This window comes from Berghia stephanieae, chromosome 7 (genome assembly GCF_034508935.2).
Source record: "Berghia stephanieae isolate SIO BIC M18660-M18661 chromosome 7, UCSD_Bste_1.3, whole genome shotgun sequence".
Taxonomy (NCBI): Eukaryota; Metazoa; Mollusca; class Gastropoda; order Nudibranchia; family Aeolidiidae; genus Berghia; species Berghia stephanieae.
Genome location: NC_088366.1, coordinates 40,384,771 through 40,410,565, shown reverse-complemented (window position 1 = coordinate 40,410,565; position 25,795 = coordinate 40,384,771). Strand labels below are relative to the sequence as shown.

Sequence of the window (25,795 nt, the reverse complement as noted above, 5' to 3'; positions counted from 1 at the left end):
GTCGGATTTTCTGTTTACCAGAGATGCCAAAACTCCCGATTTAACTTGAGTTGAAAAAAATTTTTGATTTGGATAGAAAAAATACATCACTACCACAGCTACTACAACCACCACCAACAAATCATCATCATCATCACCACCACCACATCATCATCACTACCATTACCACATCTACCACCACCACCACCAAATCTCTCCCAGAAATGGCCTGCTAATAGGGTCTATTTTTGTTGCCTTTTACGGGAATGATATGGGTACTTTCTACTAATAATATCGGGGGAAAACTCTTTGATGCCGGCATTCGACTTTATCTCATTTATAAGACTTTCCATTACGCTTATGGAGATGAAATTTCAACGTTGGCTGAGTAAATTATTATTTTCAAATTTTAGACGTCAAGCATAAGTACTTTTCCCAATGGATATCGAAAAATCACCCCATCTATCAATTATTTTTATTTTATTTAGGAAAGTAAGGCTAGTCACGTCGCCCCGTTCAACCACATGATTGCAAGACATAATTTGGTTGGCATGACGAGCCCATTAATACCAGGGGGTGATAGGATACCTATGATATCTCCTGGTTGTATTAAAGTAAACAAATGTTTTTATTGAATATACGCAATAAATAAATGTATTATTTCTTTCGCTTTTCATATCACTGAATAACATTTGAAAAAATGACGGAAAGTAATCAGGGATCCAGTAATTGTTGAATAAGATCATGTACTCAGTACATACCTTATCAGTTAAACAAAATGGACTCACCCAATTTCTAAGTATTGGGCTTTTCCCACTTCTCTCTCTCTCTCTCTCTCTCTCTCTCTCTCTCTCTCTCTCTCTCTCTCTCTCTCTCTCTCTCTCTCTCTCTCTCTCTCCCTCCCTCTCTCCCTCCCTCCCTCTCTCTCCCTCTCTCTCTCCCTCTCTCTCCTCTCTCTCTCTCTCTCTCTCCTCCTCTCTCTCTCTCTCTCTCTCTCTCTCCTCCTCTCTCTCTCCTCTCTCCTCTCTCTCTCTCTCTCTCTCTCTCTCTCTCTCTCTCTCTCTCTCTCTCTCTCTCTCTCTCTCTTATTGCTTGATATTTACTAGTACGTTATTGTTCACAATATCAGCATTGTCATTACTACCACCACTACTATAAGCATCACCACCACCACATCATCAATGCCACCACTGCTACAACCACCACCACAATCAACACTACCACCAATACTACTACCACCAATACATTATTATCATAATCATGACCACTACAGCAGCATGATTTTCACCACTACTGCAACAACCACCTCATCGTCATCTTTTACACCGCAACTACAACCTCCACCACCACATAATTATCACCTCCACCATTTTAAAGTAACTGGTAAATTCTGGGGCCTTATCTTCATATCTTTGTGTTTGCATAGTCGAGTAGCTCTTTGCTCATTAGAGACCATGACATATACCTTCCTCTTACTTTCACAACGGTTAGTTTCCGTCGATTTCAGGATTGTACCCATTTTTATGAAATCTCCCCCATTTTGAGGTCCCATTGTACACATTCTCATCAGATGGGGTTGGCAGCTCTGCATCATCATCATCACTACCACCATTACTATTACCTCCAATAACATGTCATCATCATCATCATTATCACTACCACTGCTACTATAATCACCACCACCACCACATCATCACTACCACTATTACTACGACCACTACAACTACATCCTCTCTACCACCACTACTGCAACCATCACCACAACATCATGATTCCTTCTACCACTACCACATTATCATCACCACCACCACTACCATGACCACCAGCATCACCGTTATTTCAACCACCACCACATCATACTTATCTCGACCACCAACTGAGCTATTCGTATATTTTTATTAGACATTATCCGAGTTGTGTTTGATATGAAGAAGAAGAAAGAAAAAAAAAAGTCGAATTTGGTTGGTGGCATTCTGTCTACATAAAAGTATTATACTGTCCAAAGAAGATTGGATTTTGTATGTGGGAATTTCTGTTTCCCCTTTGAAATTCTCCCACTTTTGATAAGTGTATTTAGTATTCAAAAGTTGTAATTTGTATGCAAGCTTTTTTGAGTGGTTAATTTCTGCATCCATGCTACCACAATACAACCATTACTACAACTACCATTAAAGCAGCATACCTATCACGAGTACTACAACTACCATCACACCAACATATCTGTTGTTTTCTTAGATGATTAATTAATCAGATTTAGATATATATTTCCAATAATCAACAAACCAAATTGTTACAGTAAATAAGTTTTATTAAACAATATTAACATTAGATACATGTGTACAGGATGATGGTTGGATACAGAATGACTCCCAACAAGGTAGCCATAATAACAATTTTCATTCACAACATTCCTCCCCTTCTAATTAAAGAAAAAAGCATGTAATGTAATTGATTTCTCTTAAAATATAAAATTCTGTAATTTAGAAGACATTCACTCAAACTGTAAACCAAGTCTTGATATGATATGACCTACAAAATATAATGGTGACTTTAACTTGCAGCACAGCTAACAACATACCGTTTTTGACTTTTTTGGATCCCCTGGGTTATGAAATATTCAATAATTGGTCAAAACATGTATTATAACACTCCAAATGTACAATTTCCCATGAAATCATCTTTAAAGTCAGTAAATATGAAAATTTGAGAAAAGTAAATATAATTTTCAAGCAAGTCGAGATTAGAAGTAGATTTTAGTTTTAAAGTATCAACAAAACAAATTTTAAAAATCACATTGTTGCATATCCCCCTTTGTTTTTATTATTTAAGTGATGTAAAAAGTTATGGTGGCCCAACTCCACACAAGTTCATTCTGTGCTGAGCTTGGAATTTTATTTTAAAAGGTGAAGGTCAGAAGTTATTAATTAAATACAACTTCCGATCATTGCATGCAGAGTACGGAAAAATCATTTTAAAAGATATAGGTAATTCATTTTTTGATAAATGACTGCTTACCTTGACCTTTGGTTTAAATTGTTTAAGCCAATAACTCTATTATGTCGCAAGCTGTCATTTATGCATTTTTAGCTTGACTCGTTTATTCCTATTAGAGAATACAAAAGGGGTGTTATAATAGTTATTAAAGAATTAGTCTTTTAACTGGTCATCTGTTTTTAAGGGGGTAATATAGATCTGTTGAAACAGCTGGTATTGACATTTGTAGACGTTGATTATTGTCATTTTGGTTCTGTTCAGGTGAATTCAAAACAGGTGCTGATAAATCCAATGGGTATTTCATGTCAGATAAATCAGAATGGTAATCCTGTTGAGAATGATCTTGAGTCAGATTTTCAATCATAGTTATGTGAACTATTCAACTGATTTATATAGCAGTGTTGAACTGCTGAATTTACCTGTACTGAATAACTGACTGGTCCAAATCGTAAAATAATTCTGTCAGACCATTTATAGAGCCATGTTGATGATTTATGACAATGACCATCTCTTGGAACAAAACAAAGGATTTTGATATTTGATGCCATTGACACTGTCTTATTGTATCAATGATGTCTGGAAGAATGAGATCTAGTCAAATGAACAATTTCCTTTTAAACAGCATTTCTGCTGGACCTTTTTCATCATAGAGTGAGACATTGACCTGATTCTGTAACAACACCTTGGCCATTTATTGTCGCCAGGTGCAATTTCCACTGTTGACTTTTCATTAGGCTGTTGAAAGTGTGCACCAGTCTCTCTACTTTAAGTTATTTTTTTTTCTTTATTGATTAATTTATTATTTTCTGTGGTTAATCATTAAACGGTAAACAGCAGCATGTTGATTTAATATTGCAAAATTTCAGGCCAAGGAAACTGATGGGCTGATTGAGACCATGTTTATGGGAGATGATGAGAATGATGAGTCAGAGGAAGGGGCAACATGGTCAGAACAGGACAAGAAAGTCATAGAGGCCTCTACAGGGTTGGTGAGTAGATATTTATTTATTTGTTGATGTGTGTGTGTATGTGTGTTGTTTTGTTAATCACTCACCGTTTAGTGCTTGAGGCAACAGCAAGGCATTGCCAATGTAGCTGTCTGCAGGCTGAGGCACAGGGCTTTTGGTTCTTTGTGTACAGTTCTCCGGGTTTCTCTAGGTTTCCCTCGATTCCTTTTTTCTTGCGGAGTCCCGCATAATGCTGTTCTCAGGATGCAGTCAGCTGAGCTGGCTGAAGACATCTGATCCCCTGGCTTGAAACGGTATTCAGTTGGGTTTTTCAAGTTTGGGTTTATTGTAACCTAAGCAGCACTTATTTTATACCTGAAGATTTGATACTAAATTTATAAAATTCTGAAAGGCATATGTGATGGGTATTGAAGTCAGCGTCTATTAAACTCCTGTTTTCCTTCCTATTTGCTAACGCCATTATCTTGGGTCCTGCTATGGTTGAGGCAGAGGGATTATCCTTTTACCACCTCTACACTAACTAGTGTGTGTATAGCAATCATTCTCCCTTTGAGAGGGATTAACAGAGACACGACGTAGCGCTCTGCTACTCAGCTGAGTATTGCAGTCCTGTTTGGTCAAGATCAGGCATGCCAAACATGTTAACTCAGAAGTCAACAATACCTGTCATATAATAATGGGGACATTGAAACCAATACCCTTGCTTACCAGCAGTTTATATAGGCTTTAAAGAATAGCACCCCCACATATCAGGAGTGACACACAATAAAATACAAAAATGCAAACAAGAAAGTGACACCAGACACTCTCTCTATGACCATACAATGGTAATCTAAAGACTAAAATCAAGGAGGAGTATTATTTATCTTAGTCAGAGAGCATTCATCCAGACCATGCAGCCAAGTACAGAGTCCATACTTGGAGAGAATGGGAAGGTACAATAATGACGCCATCCATGGCCCAATGGAAAGCCTCCCATGTAGAACAAAGCTATCTGGAAGAGAGTGGGTGACACTCAACTGGGCAAGACCTAAAGTGGGGAAGACGGGGCAGAACATGTTAAAGTGGGGACTTTCCATGGACAGTCAGTGTAAGTGTCGACACGCGGTGCAGACTATGGAACACATTCTCTTTGAATGGAACTTGGGACCGAAGTGCACTGACACTGATTTAAGAAATGGATCCAGCACTGATGTGAAACTATATGATGAGGATTTGCTAAAGAGTAATTGACCTCTTAATGCTCAAACTACACATGAGCCATTCTTAGCGAAAATCTTGTCCGAGTAGTTATCTTTTGTTTTAAAACCATTCTTCCATTAAGGGGTTCTATCAGTAAAATTTTGGTGATTTTCAGTTTGACTAGATCACGATTAATAGTGGATTGAGAGGGTTGTCAATCATGCATATGTGGTGAAGTGGAATACTTGTAATATGAAGCTTTAATAAAAGTGTTTAGTGAAAAGATGGTGATAAATAAAAAGTGGTAAAATTTAAAAAGAAAAAAACCCAGATAAATACAAGAAATGAATATGACATCACACTTTGGTTGATTTCATCACACCAGATATCCATTTCATACAGCCTGTTAACAATGTGAAGTTTGCTCAGCATGGTTTATGCATGGGAATGACATAAATGTTCATATTTACTTTATTTTAAAGTATAAATATGTCTCTTGTATTTCAGGTGAAAGCGACCAAGACAGTTGTCAAAAAATGCTTGGAATATGTACGAAAAATAGGAAATGATGACACCACAGCACTGACACCATCCCTTGCTGCAGACGTTGTGCCTTTTCTTGATTCCCTGGTGGACTTGACGAATCAGATCAGCCCATGTGTGGACCAGTTTGTGTGTGGCATTTACGCCCCTGTAAATTATGTAGAAATGAAAGACAATGTAAGTGAAATCAATACAATTTATCAACATTGATAAAACATATCAGGCCTGTAAATCTTCCGTCTATTGTCCGATTTCCGACAGTACGATTTTGGTCTTAAGTGCTAATATTTAAATAAAAAATAATAGTAAAAATAAAATTTGTAACGTCAAAGAACAGAACCAATAAAAAAGAAAATAAAAGAGTTTTATTTCGTTCCTCGAAAAAAATAGATTTTATTCCGTTTCAAATGCCGACTTTAAAAATCAAAAAACAAAAAAAAAAAAACTTTTCATTTGTCACATCAAAGACCAAACAAAATTTGCTGTTTATCAGTTAGCTATCACAGCCGTTTACTGCTTTCACTTTAGTTCGACAGGTAAATTTTGCCGGACGCTAGTTCATAACAGATGGCTAGTAACGGCCTGTGCCGAAAGGGAGACTGAGCAATTTTTACTATTTTGATGATTTTTTTCTCAAGTTCAAAGTAGCGTAGTAAAGATGCTATTAGATGCTGCAATAAGATATTTTAGAGTCATAACTAATGATTTACATACTTTTATTTGATATAATTTTAGTAGATCATTTGGGATTAGATTTTATAGGAAATAACCATAAAAATGTGTCAGAAATTTTAATTACTTCAAACGATATAATCAAAAATTACATAGTTATCTGAGTTTATACAAATAAATGAGAAATACTGCAATAATCATCAATATTCACAGAGTAGAAAGATATAATTAAAGTCGTTTTGTAATGAAGCATTGTTGAGATGTCTGCTCACCTGTACAGCAATATCCTTTTTTGACAGCAATAAAAAAAATGCGTGATCACCGAATTGTAGGGGTTTGTTGATCAAATGATCAAAACGAACTGGTTTTAGTAATGGCAATTGACAATTCTTAAGAAAAGATATGTTATATGCATTCCTTTGACGTTTTTATAGATCTAAACTATATAATAATAATAATAATAATAATAATAATAATAATAATAATAATAATAATAATAATTATTATAATTATAATAATAATAATAATAATAATAATTATAATAATAATAATTATATAATATATAATAATATTATAATAATAATAATAATAATAATAATATATAATAATAATAATAATAATAATAATAATAATTATAATAATAATTATAATAATAATAATGATCATTTTCATGAAAATAATATAGTGGCTATCACCTAAACGCCTGCTAATTTTGGTAAAACGCAATCCTTTCTCTTTAAAATATCATTCTAAATGCCCATTTTAAAAAAATTGGAATTCGCCTATATATGTCCACTCTGACAGAAAGGAAATAAAAAAAAGAAAGAAAGAAAGATAAAGAATTTTACTGAATCATTTGCGGCCAAAGAATTGACTCATCACCAGTTTCCGAGAGTTTTATTTAACTTCCCAACGCCCCAAATTACTATCAATTCATTCAATATAATTTACTCCTCCCCACTCCACGCACTCCGGCAATTTCCTGCCATGTCCTTCAAACTGCTTTCTTTCCGTGGAGCGTCCAATCAGCTTTTTACAATTGCCCATTTCCAATTGGCTGCTGAATAAGGACAATTCTAATTTCAATTGTCCAACAGTCGGTCATCAGCAAAGTGTACACCAACACACACACACACACTTACACACACACTCTCTCTCTCTCTCTCTCTCTCCTCTCTCTCTCTCTCTCTCTCTCTCTCTCTCTCTCTCTCGTGCTGCGACAAAAAAAGGACGCCGACCTGATAGCTAATACTATTTCAAATGGAAATTTGTTGAAAATGGTCTGCTTATTGAACAACCGGAGCATCGTGGATAACAGAAATGATCATTGTGAATCAGTTGAATCGATGTAATACTAATACTAGGTATCCCAATCCAGTCCATTTCTGTGTAACGGGCCTGAAAATCTCTAATTTTCAACCAATTTCACTTGAAGCAATCTATATTTCTATTTAAGTTACAGGGATTAAAATTATATCACTGAAAAGCTTATCTATTCTCCTTCTAAAACATGTCAGAATTGATGATTTTTCTTGCAAAAATAGTTTATTAGACCCTTGTAAAGAGCATGACATAATGCGTTTTTTATCGCGGCGAATAACCAAAGTTTTATGGGTAACCATTTTTTAACCACCAACGCTACTAGTACTTTTGTTGGATCGTGTTACAAATAGCATTATTAGAAAGGGAATTAAAAGCTCTTTCTAATGATACCAATAACAACGTGATTTATTTACATTAAAACCCTAAAAAAATCGAAATATTCAGAAAAAAATACCTAAAATCGGCAAAAATTCACAAATTTCGATTTTTTAAAGCCAAAAATAGGATTGGAAACATTTTTTCTTTATAATATCTAAATCTCGATGGTTTCCGAGATTTGTACCACCCGCGGGAGTTCCAAACGTCAACACAACGCGAGCATTCCATTTTCACTTTTGATTCCTGCGTGCCTAGCATCGTTGTCTCAGTTGAGTCTCAGTCAAGTGAAGTGTCTTTGTGTTATTCAATTTCTAAAATGGATATGAACTCAACAGATTTTTAAAAGCATCACTAGGTAAGTATTTTAATTTGGCTTTTATTAAATCAATTTTACATTTAATTCTATCTTTTATATAAATGATGATGTTTTATTATCGTCCGCTGACTTGGACAAGAATGAGAATATTGAGAATGACCTCATTTTGAAACTCCATGTCAGAACAGATCTCTGTTAATTTTTTACACCATGAAATCCTAATTTGTTTTTTCATGATATCATAAAATATAAGTTAATTCAACATGTGTAGGACATTTGCTGACTTCAAAGTCAAGAATTGTGTTTAAATCTTTCTTCAAACACGACCTAGCAACATCGGCATAAAAATCCAAGATGGCGGCACCCGACCGAGTGCGTTTGTTTATCAATTGACGGGGAATAAGCACACTCCTGAAATTATGTGTTGCTTCAATTAAATTACTTTTTTTGGGTCTCCAAATCGATCCCTAAGATAGGTAGAAGTTAAGTAACGATTTTCGGCTTTCATGTTTTTTATTGTTTATTGACAATTGAGTCAAACAGTGAACTGGCCATTTCCATCGATAATGTTAGATGCTCAAATTAGTAGATAGGATATCTCTCTCTCTCTTTCTATCTATTTATTTCTCTCTCCCTCTACCCCCCCCCCCCTCCCACTCTCTTTCTCTATACTCTTCTCTCTATATCTCCTTTTTTTCATTTTTTCTCTCTCCCTCTACTCCCCCCCCCCCCCCCCCAACTCTCTTTCTCTCTTCTCTCTCTATCTCCTTCTCATTTTTTCTCTCATTGTCTAATCTTTGTCCCCTCTTACACTTATCTCTCTCTCTCTCATCCTCGCACACATACTCATTCTCTTTCTCTCCTTCTCCTAGCCCCCCCCCCCCCCCCCCTTTCTCTCCATACAAACAGCCAGTTGGCTACTTTACCTATGGAATTTTCTTTTTCAGAATGTTCAAATATTGTGTACTTTGTGTTCATTGGTAAAGTAACTTTAGCACCACTCTTCTTGTATCATATTTTTTTTTCTTTTCAAAATGTTCTAAATAATGCTTTGTTGTTAGATTAGGCAGAATATAGTAGATAAGTATAAGCTTAAATATCCATGATGGTAATAGTAATGGTTGGCAATGTAGAAAGTTTGAAATCCCATTTTTTGTGACCTGTTTTTCTACTTATTGACTCTTGATTACTTTTTTTTTCAGTTGATGATGACTATGAGGAAATGAAATGAAGGTTTTTGATGAAGGGGAAAGGTCGGCGACCTGATGCTTGTTGGAGTGCCCCTTTAACTAATCGAGTTCTTCAGCTACACTTTCTGCGATGTGAGGGGGGATCATCTGAGGCCAAGGTATGTATTGCATCTGAGACCCTATGGTTTGCAAGTTCCCTACTCACAAGCACAGAAGCTGGTATTAGGTGCAGTTGAGTTATTACATATCATTACTATTTCATTATTTTAAAGCCCTTCTTCATACCACCAGTAATTGATTCTCTTTTATCAAGCAGAAAGTATTGAGATCCATACGGTAGCAATCAAGTTACTGCCCAATTAATACTACAAAATCAAGATATACCGTAGAATGTAAGGCTCTGTCTCTGAGGGACTTCTATTTACTGCATTCAACCTGTTCATATTTCAGTGCTCAAATCATGCTGCTGTTTTTACCCCATTTGGTTAAGTCGGATTGTTTACTGATTTGCTTATATTTCATAATTCTGCTCCAGCAGCTTACCTGCAGTGTGTGATCATTTTTCATTTATTTTCTTTCTGCAGATTGCAGAGTGGTTTACGTACCTCTATCCAGAGTGTGTCTAACTTGTCCAGAGGATAGGACTACTCATCGCCAGGAAGTTGGATACGGCTAGGTCAATCCACGACTCAGCAGAGCGTAAAATTTTCCTCAATGAAATTCTTGACTGTGATTACTTGTCGCCTTCGCTGAGTGCCCTGAGCATCACTTGCAGTGTGCTCTTATTTCGGACACAGCAGGGTTTGCCAGAGTCCTTCTTACTTGATTGGCTCTTACGTATTCTGAAGCTCGGACCAGTTCATCATAAATCCATTAGAAATGCTGTCAAGTCAACAACGGCAATAATGGCAAAATTAAGGGAAAATATTCGTCGTGATCCAGGGAAGGTGACATCTTTTGCCAGTTCGACTTTTGAACCTTACTTTACACCTGGATCATCAACATCTCTGGTGTCTACAGTCTCTCCAGTATCAACATCTGTCTCTGCACTGTCAGTGCTGACTCCAATTCACCTCTGACACTCCAGTGTCAACGCTCACCACTGCCTCGACAGTGTCGTCGCTCACCACTGCCTCGACAGTGTCGGTAAGAAGGAAAATTGATGATAGTGAGGAAAATGTATGTGATCAGTCTGATTCTGATGTGGACGATGACTATGATGAGTTTCGATTCACAAGTCAAGGTCAATGGGTAGCAGTTTTTTATGACCAAAAGTTCTATGTTGGTCACCATTATCAGTGATCAACGGGCTTATGTGAGGTTCCTCATCGACTCTTCTGTTCGTGCCTCTACTTACAAGTGGCCTGTTGTTGAGGACATTGCAAAAGTGGAGTCCAAGTATGTCTTCAGGTGGGACTTCGAAGTGACATCTTCTGCCAGTCCTTGACTTTGGACAGTTGCTGATAAGGCTATTACAAAGGCTTATCAGCGCTTGAAGGGTATTATTTGATTGGATTTGGGTGAGAATTATCCATTAATGGATTTATATTGCTCATACAAGGTGCATTTTGTGTTGGAACATCTGTTTTGTCTCATCTTATCACATTTCCTTTTTTTCCCCAGAGTCAATAATTTTATCTGGTCGACCGTTTTTGGCCAGTTTTTAGATTGCTCTCAAGGTTATCTGCTGCAGTCTGACTGTGAATATGCTACATCCATGCATAGTTTATTACTTTGCAATTCTTTTAAGACTAAAATGGTTATTCTGTGGCTGTTTCAAAATTTTCTATGAATTTTTGAAAATCATGGATTTTTTATATTTCTTGATTGTGGCATCCAAATTTCATTTCATTTCAAGAGTATTTCTAAATGAAAAGGTCTAGTGTTAAATGTTGTTTATAGTTTACAATTTTCTGTTTATTTTGAGGTATATTTGCACTATTTATTATCCTTAGTTATTTTTTAATGAATTTTTGAAAATTGGTAAATTTGACGAAAAATCAGTTATTTCCCTTGATTGCGAAAAATGACAAAATTTCCATTTTCAGATCTCAATAGCTCTTTAACCGTGTTCCTTAGCGCACGGGAAAAAATTAGACAAAGTGTGTGGGTACAAGTCTTTATGTAAAAGTGATCCTTTGGGTTCTTAGTCATTTACTTTTCTTAGAATGAGATCTCAAAAATGGAGTATTTTGCAATGCGAAAGAGTGTACTTTTTCTCGCTATTTCGAAAGGCCATAACTTTTTTATTTTTTAATATTTTTAAATAATTTCTTCTGTTCTGTACATCAATCAACACATAGTTTGAAATAAAAAGTCTTGGATTACTATTTAAAGCTATCTAAATTTTGGTCTGGAATACCTACTAATACTAATAATAATCATATAATATCAGTGTATTTATCTTACTCTTGATCACCACTGTAATATTATTATTATTCTTAATAATAATAATAATAATAATAATAATAATACTAATAATAATAGTAAGAAATAAATAATATCCATTTTTTGACAATAAAAAATCGTGATAAACGCATTGAAAAGGACAGGAGGGGGGGGGGGGGGGAGGATTAATGATCAGATAATCAAAATGAACTGTTATTTTAAAATAAATTGACAATCATAGGTAAAGATAAGTTATCAGTATTCCTCTGAACTTTGTATAGATCTTAACACATTTTTATACTTTTTATTAACATATGTAAAACCTCACGATTATTGTAAGGAACAGTTGATTGTTACATGTCACAGAAACAGCATCTAATTAACCAACGTTCTGTTTTCTTTTTTTTCCACCGGTGGAACTTCACTTGCTAATTCTGGAGCAGTTTGCACGAAATGTTTTTTAACCACATATCTCATTTGAGCCCTTTCACAGCTTATTCGACGGTCCATTTGTATTGAGACAACGCTTGTTTTCAGTATGACCATTCATCTGAGTAAAGAAAAAAAATCATTTGTTATTATTGAGGATGATGATGATGATGATGATGATGATGATAATAATAATACTAATAATAATAATAATTGTAATAATAAGAGTTATAATAATATTATTGATTGTTAGTAATAATACGATAGTGATCGCCTAGATGCCTGCTATTAATAATAACGTAATAATTGTCCTTTAAAATATAGTTCTTAATGCCCGTTATTCAAAATGGAATCCGCCTATATACCCACTCTGAAATATTTTTAGCAATAATAAGATAGAGAAAGAAGTTTACTGTAGTATTTGCGGCCAAAATAATTGATTTATCACCGGTCCGCGAGAGTCTTATTTGACACCTAGACAACGCTCGAAATTACTTTCAATTCATTGCAAATTTACTCCACCTCTCCAGCAATTTCATCCCATGACCTCCAAACTGCTTTCTATCCATGGAGCGCCAATCAGATGTTTACAATTACCCATTTCCAATTGGCTGCTGAAAAAGGACAATTATAATTTCAATCGTCCACCAGTCGGTCATCAGCAAAGTCAAATAAGCCCCTCCCACTCAAATCACATATCCCCTCGAATGTTCGGCTTTGCAGCGCAGTCCACCGGGCTTTTGATCACATCGCTTTTTGATGATGTAATATATCTATCTACCCTCTTTTCTCACGCCCGTTGACTGTACCAACGGGTGATGTAGAAGAATATTGAGGGAAGGTGCGAATCGTGAAGACGGAATGGCAAATCGGTGTGAAAGTTATAGGTTCAAAGTTCAATTTTCACAGAGAATCATGAGAACTTGACTGAACAAGCAATAAAAATCATTCCGTGCTAAAAATGTGCGTACATTAGTTTTATACACACACATGCGCGCACGCTCTCTCTCTCTCTCTCTCTCTCTCTGAGTGTGTGTGTGTGTGTGTGTACTACTACTATTACTACTACTACTACTACTACTACTACTACTACTACTACTACTACTACTACTACTACTACTACTGCGCTATCATCATCAACATCACCATAAAACAACAACAATAACGTTATCATCACAATTGAACTCGTGTTCTTATGTCTCTGGAGTTTGCCTGAATACGGGACTAATATTGTTACCCAACAAAGAATTAGACAAGATGTGTTTACACATTCATTGTGCAAAAACCCGTCATTACAAATCATTGAAATAAATGCTATGTTAAAAGTAAATTATTACTCTTATATTTACTACCATGTGTTAGGGTAACAAAACACAGATAACATTAATTTGAATTTTTTAAACAATTAAAAATATTTTTCAGGTTAATTTTAAATAGAAAAATATACATTTTTCAAGAAAGAATAAAGTATACTCACCATTTCTTAATATCAATGAAAATAATTGCGTCTTGAAGATGAAAATGTGGCCGTTATATCCATAGAAAATAGAAAAATATAGAAGTGTATGGTCAGCAATTGCAGTGTAAAAATGAACGATTTTACGAAATCTGTCCTATAGCCTGACTGACAATGAAATCCAAGCGGTGCATTCTACCCGCAGGGATAAATATAGGCCTGTTCTCACGTTCTGGACATCTGTTATGACGTAACCACACGGTGGTCTCCCCGTCATCGACAGTGGGTCGTTCCCATTCGGGGTGAGGCGGTAGTAAACTAAAGTGAAAGATTTCTAGTGTAATAAACGGCTGTGCTATAATATTATCATGCCACCTACACGCTCCGCTAGACGTATATGTATTCACTTCCTGGCTACTGTGCCACAGCCAGCGAGAGTGGGTCACGAAGTTCGCGCGAGTCATCTTCACACACACACACACACCTAATCAGTAAATAACACACGCACAGAAGTGTGTCGAACCGGACCGGAAGGTTTCTCTCTATTTTGCTACCGACACACATGCATATCTCCGGTTCTTATTTCTCAGTCTCTATATTTCTTTGGTTTCGTCCAGATGTGAGACGGAGAAAAAATAATGCGAAATAATTATTTTTCCTCGAAAGCCCTCACACCACTGCACCACCTCCTCTTCTTCTTCGTCGTCGTCTTCTTCTTCTTCTTCTTCTTCTTCTTCTTCTTCTTCTTCTTCTTCTTCTTCTTCTTCTTCTTCTTCTTCTTCTTCTTCTTCTTCTTCTTCTTCTTCTATAAGAATTAATCCAAATAAACGAAAGAATCAGCGTAAACATTTAACACAAACAGGAGCGAAGATACGCAGCTTACTGTGTTAAGCATGAGATACACATCCTTCAAAAGGGTAGGAATTGTTCTCTTCCTTTCATTTTACAACTAGCTCAGACTTGGGCCCTCATATAATTGGAATTTTTTTTTGGTACCATAAAATAAGGACCTCGTTATAAATAAGTAGGGGAAAGTGACCTGATTTGACGTGTCATATCTGTGTTGTGTCCATATTATTGTCCTGTTGTGTCTATTTTCGCGTGTTCAAAAAGTTCCGACAATTTTTTCTCCAACCATTCACAGCCCTGACATATGTTTACATTTTATGCAAAAAGATTTTATTTCATATATGATCAATTTTAATGATACCAACTTGTCAAAAATTCTTTAGGTAAATGAGGTAAAAGTTTCCTGGAAAAACTGTAATAAGGCGTTTTATCAGTATTAGAATGATTTTCATGCTCTTTTTTGTTAGGGTAAAAGCGGGTAGCTACGCTACTTTTTCAATGTCTCACGTCTGGCCTGCCGTAAGCCTCAAATTTGCTAATTGGGCAACCCAGACATTGACGATCGCTTTACCTGTCCAATTAATTGTATTTTTATGAAGTGTTAACGTAGATTTATTTCCTCTTTTTACTACCACTGTTGTCGGGTAAATTCGCCACACAGCGGGTAAATTTGTTGTGAGGTTTTATACATCGTTTGTCTCCCTGGAGGACAATATGGGAAACAATTTTCATTTCTTAGACACTTTTTGTCCTTTACCTCTCTACATTATCCGATACTGCCTATTGTTTGCTATTTATTTGCACTTGAATTGCATTTGAGGATATATGTAAAGTGCCTTTCTGAGGACACATTACATTGCCAGAATTACGATATCATAGCCATTCACACCTGAGTCAACTGATTTCTGGTTATTATACCCACTTACATATTCATATTTTCCTTTCTAAACTTACTTAGATTTCAGTGCTTACGTACAGCCTCTATTGCATGGAAAAAATCGTCTTTGAAACAATTATTGTACGATGACAGTGATGTGCTGTGAATTTACCTGAATGTACTGGCAAACTTATTTGAAAGTACTGTCGAATTTACCAGAAATTGTATACTTTTGAAATAATGTCTTAAATATTTTAGAAATATTTTTCTTAAAATGAAAATGAAATGGATATGGAGGACGACAAAGTGAATACCGCATTGATTTTATGACCAAGGCCTTCACATTCAAAAACTAAAAGAGGGGAACTTTAGTTAAGGATTGCCTTTTACAAGTGAAAAGTCATCTTGATTACGCCATGTCACTTTGACATGCTATATCTTTTAAAGATTTTTCATTGATTTCCTGCAAACCAAAGAAAACACACATTTGTGTCTTGTCTTTTGAATATGGACTATTCCAATGCTGAGGAGTGAAATGATAAATATTTACCATGCATTATATTGGGGGGATGGATGGTCTTCATGAATTTACTCGCAGGCGAAGTTACTCGACTTTACCCTACATTGCTTCACTTTTCTGGAAATATCTGTAATTTTCGAAGCTCTGAAATTTATCAGGCTTACCAGAAATGGCCAAATTTAAACTCCAGAAAGATTTTCATCCTCTAAACGTTCTGGAAATTTAATTTCTAACTTTCCTCATGGGAGCTAAAATTTCCATGTGGATCCATTTATTTCATTGACAGTTTGCATCTATTTATAGTATGGTATACTTTCAAAATATTTTCAATATTTGCATTCTTTATGCTTTAAATTTAAAGCACACTTAATACATTGCAACACATATTCATCGAACTACACAGGACAGATGGAAAATCTCTTGGAAGCTGTGTTTGTGTTCAGATGGATAAATGAACACTTCTGTAAGTTAAGAGAGACAAATTACTGTACAAGTATCATATGATCTCAATTTTTGTAGATCCTGGTCTCATAGATTCATGCCTTTTTCTTACAAAATAGTGAATACCATTCACTACTGAATTACTTGTTTAGACAAACAACACACACACCACCATGTCATACACGGCAAGCATGATAACATGAAAGGGGGAAGCGGTAAGAATGGAGGGGGGAGGGCACTTGTCCACACAACCTTACCCTTTGTAAAACTATAGCCCGAGCCCATAGCTATCCTTTGCTTGACACTAGAAACAATCAGCCCTATAGATCCTGAACATCACTCACAATTTAACACAGATGATTGAAAAATAAATATTCTGTTGTCAAATGTCACAATGCAATTTCTTCATTAGTGTGTCAACATATTGTGATAAATACTCATAAACTATGAGTGATTGTTTCGGGTCAGGCAAGCACTTAAGATGGCTACGCCTGAGACTGACAAAAAATTATTGTCACATTGCAAGGTGACTATCACAAACAAAAATGAAAACTGAGTTGTTGGTGGTGCTCACGGAAATAAATAATTCCATTGGTTAAGCTATTGAAAACAACTCACTGGGAATAGTGGGACTCGCAAAAAATCCCTGCTGTAGCCAAATCCCGTTATATCTGTCACAGTAAAGGTTGTTCACAATTATCTTATTAAATTTTATTTTATTAAGAACTGAATTCATCTCACTCCAGTTATATTTCGGTAGGCTTAAATAAACTTTACCTTCTAATATTAGATCGTCTTTCCTTTTATAGCCTTCCCTCGAATTAATTTCTAATTAGTGAATACTTTTCGTTCTACATTCTGTCATGTCACCACTTATTATAAAAGCTGATAGGTAACATTCTACACTCACTTCTCTCTACAATCTATGCCGGACGGCCAGCCGCTCCATTCCTCATATATATTTGAAAATTTTTATCTTTTGGTACTTTGTGGATATTTTATCTCCACCATCAAGACGCCGTAGCTTTTACCTTTGACGGTGTAATCCTCAACATTTTAAGGATCAAACCTGGACCCGCTGTCGAAGAAATATCTAAATAACCCCATCCCTACTACCTGGAAGTGGAACATTACAAGCCTGAGCCCGTTGTCGGAGGAACATATAATCAACGCCTTTCAACTGCCTGGAAATACGAACCTGACATTATATCATCATAAGTTACGTAATATATACACATTTCTATTTGTAACTGCCACAACTACTATTTATCTCTTTTAATTAAATTTCATCTTTCTTTTTATTTCATCTTAAACAAATCGTTAATTGTTTTTCATTTATAGTAACTAGTAAATTCTGGGGCCTCATTCTACATATCTTTATGTCTCACTTGAGACCATGACATTTTGGAGGGGACACATATAAAGAATTGAATTTATTTAGTTACATATATCTATTTCATCTAACTTTAAAGTTTAAATTGTAAAACTCTTAATTGCCCCACTTGATCATATTTTAATTGAACTCCCTATTTACAGGATTAATTTAATTTTTTTTTCTCTTTTCTCTTTTTCATTTCTTCATTTAAATGGAATAGCAATTTATCCATTCATTCTTTCATATAAATTGAATACCAATTCACTCATTCATTCCTTCATTTATTCATTTATAAATTATTCATTCATTTATTCATCCATTCATTCGTTTATTCACTCATTTATCCAATCATTCATACATTTATTCCTCCATTCATTCGTTCATTCATACATTATACATTCATTCATTCATCTATTAACTCAGTTATTCATTCATTCATTCATTCCTTGTCCACTTTGTTATTATATCACTCATTTCATGTTGTTGTTTGCCTCATTCATGAATTGTTTTCAATATGTTTACATTCCATAACGATTCATTCACCTATCATCCAATCACTCAGTGTTGTGAACACATTTTGTAACTATCGTAAATCTTATGATATTTTATTGTTTTGTATTTCAGACATCACTGTTAAACACTCTTCAATGCCTAATTACAATTGTTGAACAACCAGCCTTCATTATTCTCTTTTACATGAGTTGGGCATCACTTAGTAACTATAGACATCGTGATTTGTTTTGCATAGTGATTTGTTTTAAATACATTTTTGACATATTACTGTTACCGAAAACCACTTATATATTATGTTCTGAAAAGTGAGTCTTTAAAAAAAAAAAGGAGTCTTCTAGTCGTCGTGTTATATTTAGTGATAGATAACTTGGGATTATTTTGGCACCCTATTATTGTTATTACATTCTAGTATATTAGCGTCATTGCGAATAATTGTACACAAACTAACGACGAGTCACACACATTGGTGATAAATTTGGTAGTAACATAGTTTAGAGTACACTGCGATTGACGCATTGTTATTGACACAAGTCATACTAACTCCTCATTGTATTGATACATTGCTTTATAAGATATAACGATAAAAGGCATCAAATTCAACATACATAATAAGTTGAAATAAGAGAGAGAGAGAGATTTCTAAAAATAGAACAGTTCATTCCAGTAAGTGTAAATAAATAAAACAGTAACAGTATCCTGTCAATATAATATATATAAAATATCGTAACTAATTTATTGCAACATGGAAGCATATAAAAGATACTTAAGTCTCGCAAAGGACTTAGAAATACCCCAGGAAAGAATATTTTCATGGTGCGAAGAGAAAATAAAAGAAGAAAAAGAACAAAGAATTCGTAGAGAAAAAAATGAAAGAATTCGTAGAGAAGAAAATGAAGAAAGAATTCGCAGAGAAGAAAATGAAGACAGAATTCGTAGAGAAGAAAAAGAACACGAAGAAAGAATACGTAGAGAAGAACGAGAAGAAAGAGCCCAAGAAAGGGAACTAAAAAGACAGATAGCTTTAGCAGAAGAAGAAACCAAAAGGACCCAAATGATGCTGGAAATTGAAAAAACAAAAGCCGGTCATGAAAGAAAACATAATAATGGTGATGAATTTTTCGTGAAACTTCCCTGCATGCCAACCTACGATGAACGCTCAAACTGTCTAGAATCCTTCTTACACACAGCCGTTTACTGCTTTCACTTTAGTTCGACAGGTAAATTTTGCCGGACGCTAGTTCATAACAGATGGCGAGTCACGGCCTGTGCCGAAAGGGAGACCAATTTTTCCTATTTTGATGATTTTTTTCTCAAGTTCAAAGTGGCGTAGTAAAGATGCTATTAGATGTTACAATAAGATATTTTAGAGTCATAACTAGTGATTTACATACTTTTATTTGATATAATTTTAGTAGATCATTTGGGATTAGATTTTATAGGAAATAACCATAAAAATGTGTCCGAAATTTTAATTACTTCAAACGATATAATCAAACATTACATAGTTATCTGAGTTTATACAAATAAATGAAAAATACTGCAATAATCATCAATATTCACAGAGTAAAAATATATAATCAAAGTCGTTTTGTAATGAAGCATTGTTGAGATATCCGCTCACCTGTACAGCCATATCCTTTTTTGACAGCAATTTAAAAAATGCGTAATCACCGAATTGTAGGGGTTTGTTGATCAAATGATCAAAACGAACTGGTTTTAGTAATGGCAATTGACAATTCTTAGGAAAAAGATATGTTATATGCATTCCTTTGACGTTTGTATAGATCTAAACTATAATAATAATAATAATAATAATAATAATAATATATAATAATAATAATAATAATAATAATAATAATAATAATAATAATAATAATGATGATGATGATGATGATGATGATGATGATGATGATGATAATAATAATAATATTGACAATAATAATAATAATGACAATAATAATAATAATAATAATAATAATAATGATGATGATGATGATGATAATGATCATTTTCATGAAAATAATAAAATAATATAGTGGCTATCACCTAAACGCCTGCTAATTTTGGTAAACGCAATAATTTCTCTTTAAAATATCGTTCTAAATGCCCGTTTAAAAAAAAAAAATTGGAATTCACCTTTATATGTCCACTCTGACAGAAAGGAAATAAAAAAAAGAAAAAGAAAGAATAAAGAATTTTACTGAATCATTTGCGACCGAAGAATTGACTCATCACCTGTTTCCGAGAGTTTTATTTAACTTCCCAACGCCCCAAATTACTATCAATTCATTCAATATAATTTACTCCTCCCCACTCCACGCTCTCCGGCAATTTCCTTCCATGTCCCTCAAACTGCTTTCTTTCCATGAGCGTCCAATCAGCTTTTTACAATTGCCTATTTCCAATTGGCTGCTGAAAAAGGACAATTCTAATTTCAATTATCCTCCAGTCGGTCATCGGCAAAGTCAAGAAAGCTCCTCCTACTCAAATCACACATACCCACGAATATGATAGGCCTTGTAGACCAGTCACTGGTCTTTGATGTTACACAACCATCCGCCAGCTTTGATCACATCGCTTTTGATGATGTCACTCAATATCTATCTTCTCTCAAACCCGTTGACTGTACCACGAGTCAACATAAAGAATATCGCGATGAGGTGCGAATCGTGAAGATGGAATGACGTAGCTGGGTTAAAGTTATAGGTTCAAAGTTCGGAGAGAACTGATGAGAGATTAAACTGAGGTGGTAAAATGAAAATTGTTTCGTGGTAAAACGTTGCATAAATTAGTTTTATGTACACCAACACACACACACCAAAACACACACACACACACACTTACACACACACACACACTCTCTCTCTCTCTCTCTCTCTCTCTCTCTCTCTCTCTCTCTCTCTCTCTCTCTCTCTCTCTCTCGCTGTGACAAAAAAAAGGACGCCTACCAGATAGCTAATACTAATACTATTTAAAATGGAAATTTGTTGAAAATGGTCTGCTTATTGATCAACCGAAGCATCGTGGATAACAGAAATGATCATTGTGAATCAGTTGAAACACGTGATATCGATGTAATACTAATACTAGTAATAATCATATAGTATCAGTGTATTTATCTTACTCTTGATCACCACTGTAATAATAATAATAATAGTAAAAAATAAATAATATCCATTTTTTGATAATAAAAAATCGTGATTAATGCATTGAAAAAGATGGGAGGGGGGGGGGGGGGGGGGGGGATTAATGATCAGATAATCAAAGTGATCTGTATTTTAAAATAAATTGACAATCATAAGTAAAGATAAGTTATAAGTATTCCTTTGAACTTTGTATAGACGTCTAGATCTTAACACATTTTATATATTAATACTTTTTATTAACATACGTAAAACCTCACGATTATTGTAAGGAACAGCTGATTGTTACATTTCACAGAAACAGCTTCTAATTAACCAACGTTCTGTTTTCTTTTTTTCACTGGTGGAACTTCACTTGCTAATTCTGGAGCAGTTTGCATGAAATGTTTTTTGACCACATATCTCATTTGAGCCCTTTCACAGCTTATTCGACAGAGTCCATTTGCATTGAGACAATGCTTGTTTTCAGTATGACCATTCATCTGAGTAAAGAAAAAAACCCATTAGTTATTATTGATATTGATGATGATGATGGTGATGATAATAATAATAATAATAATAATAATAATAATAATAATAATAATAATTGTAATTATAAGAGTTATAATAATATTATTGATTGTTAGTCATAATACGATAGTGATCGCCTAGATGCCTGCTAATAATAATAACGTAATAATTTTCCTATAAAATATAGTTCTAAATGCCCGTTATTCAAAATGGAATCCGCCTATATATACTCTGAAATATTTTTAGCAAAAATAAGATAGAGAAAGAAGTTTACTGTATCATTTGCGGCCAAAAAAAAGGATTTATCACCGGTCTGCGAGAGTCTTATTTGACACCTAGCCAACGCCCCAAATTACTTTCAATTCATTTCTAATTTACTCCACCTCTCCAGCAATTTCATCCCATGACCTCCAAACTGCTTTCTATCCATGGAGCGCCAATCAGATGTTTACAATTACCCATTTCCAATTGGCTGCTGAAAAAGGACAATTATAATTTCAATCGTCCACCAGTCGGTCATCGGCAAAGTCAAATAAGCCCCTCCCACTCAAATCACATATCCCCTCGAATGTTCGGCCTTGGAGCGCAGTCCATCGGGCTTTTGATGTTACACAATGATCCGCCACCTTTGATCACATCGCTTTTTGATGTTATAATATATCTATCTACCCTCTTTTCTCACGCCCGTTGACTGTACCAACGGGCGCTGTAGAAGAATATCGAGGGAAGGTGCGAATCGTGAAGACGGAATGGCAAATCGGTGTGGAAGTTATAGGTTTAAAGTTCAATTTTCACAGAGAAATCATGAGAACTTGACTGAACAAGCAATAAAAATCGTTCCCTGCTAAAAATGTGCGTACACGAGTTTTACACACACACACACACACACACACGCCCCCCCCCCCCCTCTCTCTCTCTCTCTCTCTCTCTCTCTCTCTCTCTCTCTCTCTCTCTCTCTCTCTCTGAGTGTGTGTGTGTGTACTACTACTACTACTACTACTACTACTACTACTACTACTATTACTATTACTACTACTACTATTACTACTACTACTGCTACTACTACTACTACTACTACTACTACTACTACTACTACTACTACTACTACTACTACTACTACTACTACTATGATTACTACTATTACTGCGCTATCATCATCATCATCATCATCATCACCATAAAACAACAACAACAATAACGTTATCATCACAATTGGACTCGTGTTCTTATGTCTCTGGAGTTTGCCTGAATACGGGACTAATATTGTTAGCCAACAAAGAATTAGACAAGATGTGTTTACACATTCATTGTGCAGAAACCGGTCATTATAAATCATTGAAATAAATGCTATATTAAAAGTAGATTATTACTCTTATATTTACTACCATGTTTTAGGGTACCAAAACTCAGATAACATCAATTTGAATTTTTTGAACAATTAAAAATATTTTTTAGGTTAATTTTAAATAGAAAAATATACATTTTTCAAGAAAGAATAAAGTATACTCACCATTTCTTGATATCAATGAAAATAATTGCGTCTTAAAGATGAAAATGTGGCCGTTATATCCATATAAAATAGAAAAATATAGAAGAAGTGTATGGTCAGCAATTGCAGTGTAAAAATGAACGATTTCACGAAATCTGTCCTATAGCCTGACTGACAATGAAATCCAAGCGGTGCATTCTACCCGCAGGGATAAATATAGGCCAGTTTTCACGTTCTGGACATCTGTTATGACCTAACCACACGGTGGTCTCCCCGTCATCGACGGTGGGTCGTTCCCATTGGGGGTGAGGTGGTAGTAAACTAAAGTGAAAGATTTCTAGTGTAATAAACGGCTGTGTACACCGATTCGAAGTTCAGGCTAAAGGTTATCATTGGCCGGAAAGCAAATGGGCCACAGCCTTGATTAACTGCTTATCTGGAGAACCGCTGAAAGTTTTCTATACCTTAACAACTGAAGATGCAGATGACTATGGTAAAATTAAAGACGCTCTACTAAAAAGATTTAGATTAACGGAAGATTACCAGGAAAGGTTTCACACTGCAAAACCGGAAAGTGGAGAAGACTTTAATACATTCGTGAACCGAATTACTCAATTTCTAAATCGATGGCTTGAGTTGGCACACGTAAAACAAGACGACTTTGCAGGCCTTTACTATCTAACGCTGAAGAATCGAATCTATCGAGCTTGCAACCCAGATTGAGTCGCATTCTTTAAAGAGAGAAAGCCAGAAAACTTGGACAAATTAAAAATCTACGCAGAAAACTTTAACAGCGCACATCCATTGACACCCCTTAGCAGAACATTGAAGGAACCATACTACGCTGCCACTGCTCAGAGTCCATGTACACTTAAAGTTCAGTACTCAAATAGAACGAGCCGATCAATAACTCGGAACACACAAGTGAAACAAGATGACCATAGTAACAAACCATGGAACAAACAGTTCAATAGAGACCATAGCCGATCCTATCAAAACAAAACAAGAAATAGCACTGACAATAGTACTGAGTATAAGAAAACCAACAAACCTATAATTAAATGTCAATATTGTGGAATGAAAGGCCACACAGCAGACAAATGTTACAAAATCGTGGGATATCCAAAAGAAACTGCAAATGCATCACTCCAAACCAGTGTAAATAATCAGACACGAGTAATGTCAGGAGAAAATATAAATGTGTATTGCGTGAAAGGTATGTCACTTTTAACACAAACTCACAAGTCAGGATCGCTATTTTTTTGTGAAGGCAAAGCTAATGGAACTGATTGCAAAATATTGAGAGACACAGGATGCAGTACAGTAGGAATAAAAGCATCTTTGATCAACGACGAAGACAAAACTGGAAAAACGGTACAATGCATCACATTCAGTGGCACAGTCGAAACCTTTGAAACAGCTAATGTGTACATAGAAACCCCATACTATACAGGAATAGTGGAATGCTGTATACTTACCAATCCTGTCGCTGATGTTATTGTTGGCAATATAAAAGGTCTTAAAGAAAACCCAAAAGATGTGACAGAATGGTCATTAACTCAAGAAACAGCTTGTCTAGCAGAAACAAGAAATATGACTAAGACAACAGAGAAGCCAATGACTATTCGGAACTATTCCTCTTGAACCACAACAATTTGACAGGAGCACATTCATTGAAGAACAGAAAAAGGACCCGACTTTAACATCATATTTCAATATCGGAAACAAAGGGAGGAAATCAAAAGTTGAATACATTATTGAAAAAGACATTCTGTTCAGGTTACATAGGAAAAGAAACAAAATAGCTAAACAGCTGGTCACGCCGAGTATTTACAGAAACAAAATCCTTGGAATAGTGCACGATTCAATAACTTCTGGACATCTTGGGAGCTCTTCCACATTGAAGAGAATATCCGAGAATTTCACAAGGCCTGGAATTACTAAAGTCGTCCGAGAATATGTGAAATCGTGTGACACGTGCCAAAGAAGAGTCGCAAAAGGCAGAATACCGAGATTGCCATTAGAGACAACCCCAGTTATTGAAAAAGTTTTTCAAAAAGTTGCATTTGACATTACAGGCCCTTTAACAAAATCAGATAGAAATCATACGCACATACTAACACTAGTCGATTACGCAACCAGGTGGCCAGAAGCGATAGCACTGAAATCAACTACATCGGATCACATAACTGAAGCATTGATGACAATTTTTACTAGAATAGGCATACCAAATGAGATACTGTCGGACAATGGACCCCAA

At 35.2% G+C, this 25,795-nt stretch overlaps 1 protein-coding gene across 2 annotated transcripts in view; it reads left to right on the top strand.

Moving 5' to 3' along the window:
• Positions 1-25,795, top strand: part of LOC144977228 (cyclin-D1-binding protein 1 homolog) — a 90,311-nt gene that overhangs the window by 50,529 nt on the left and 13,987 nt on the right. For both annotated transcript variants that reach the window (XM_078922226.1, XM_078922227.1), the window contains exons 8-9: positions 3,840-3,962; positions 5,631-5,843. In XM_078922226.1, coding sequence (XP_078778352.1) covers positions 3,840-3,962; positions 5,631-5,843 — 336 coding nt within the window. The remainder of the gene's footprint in view (positions 1-3,839; positions 3,963-5,630; positions 5,844-25,795) is intronic.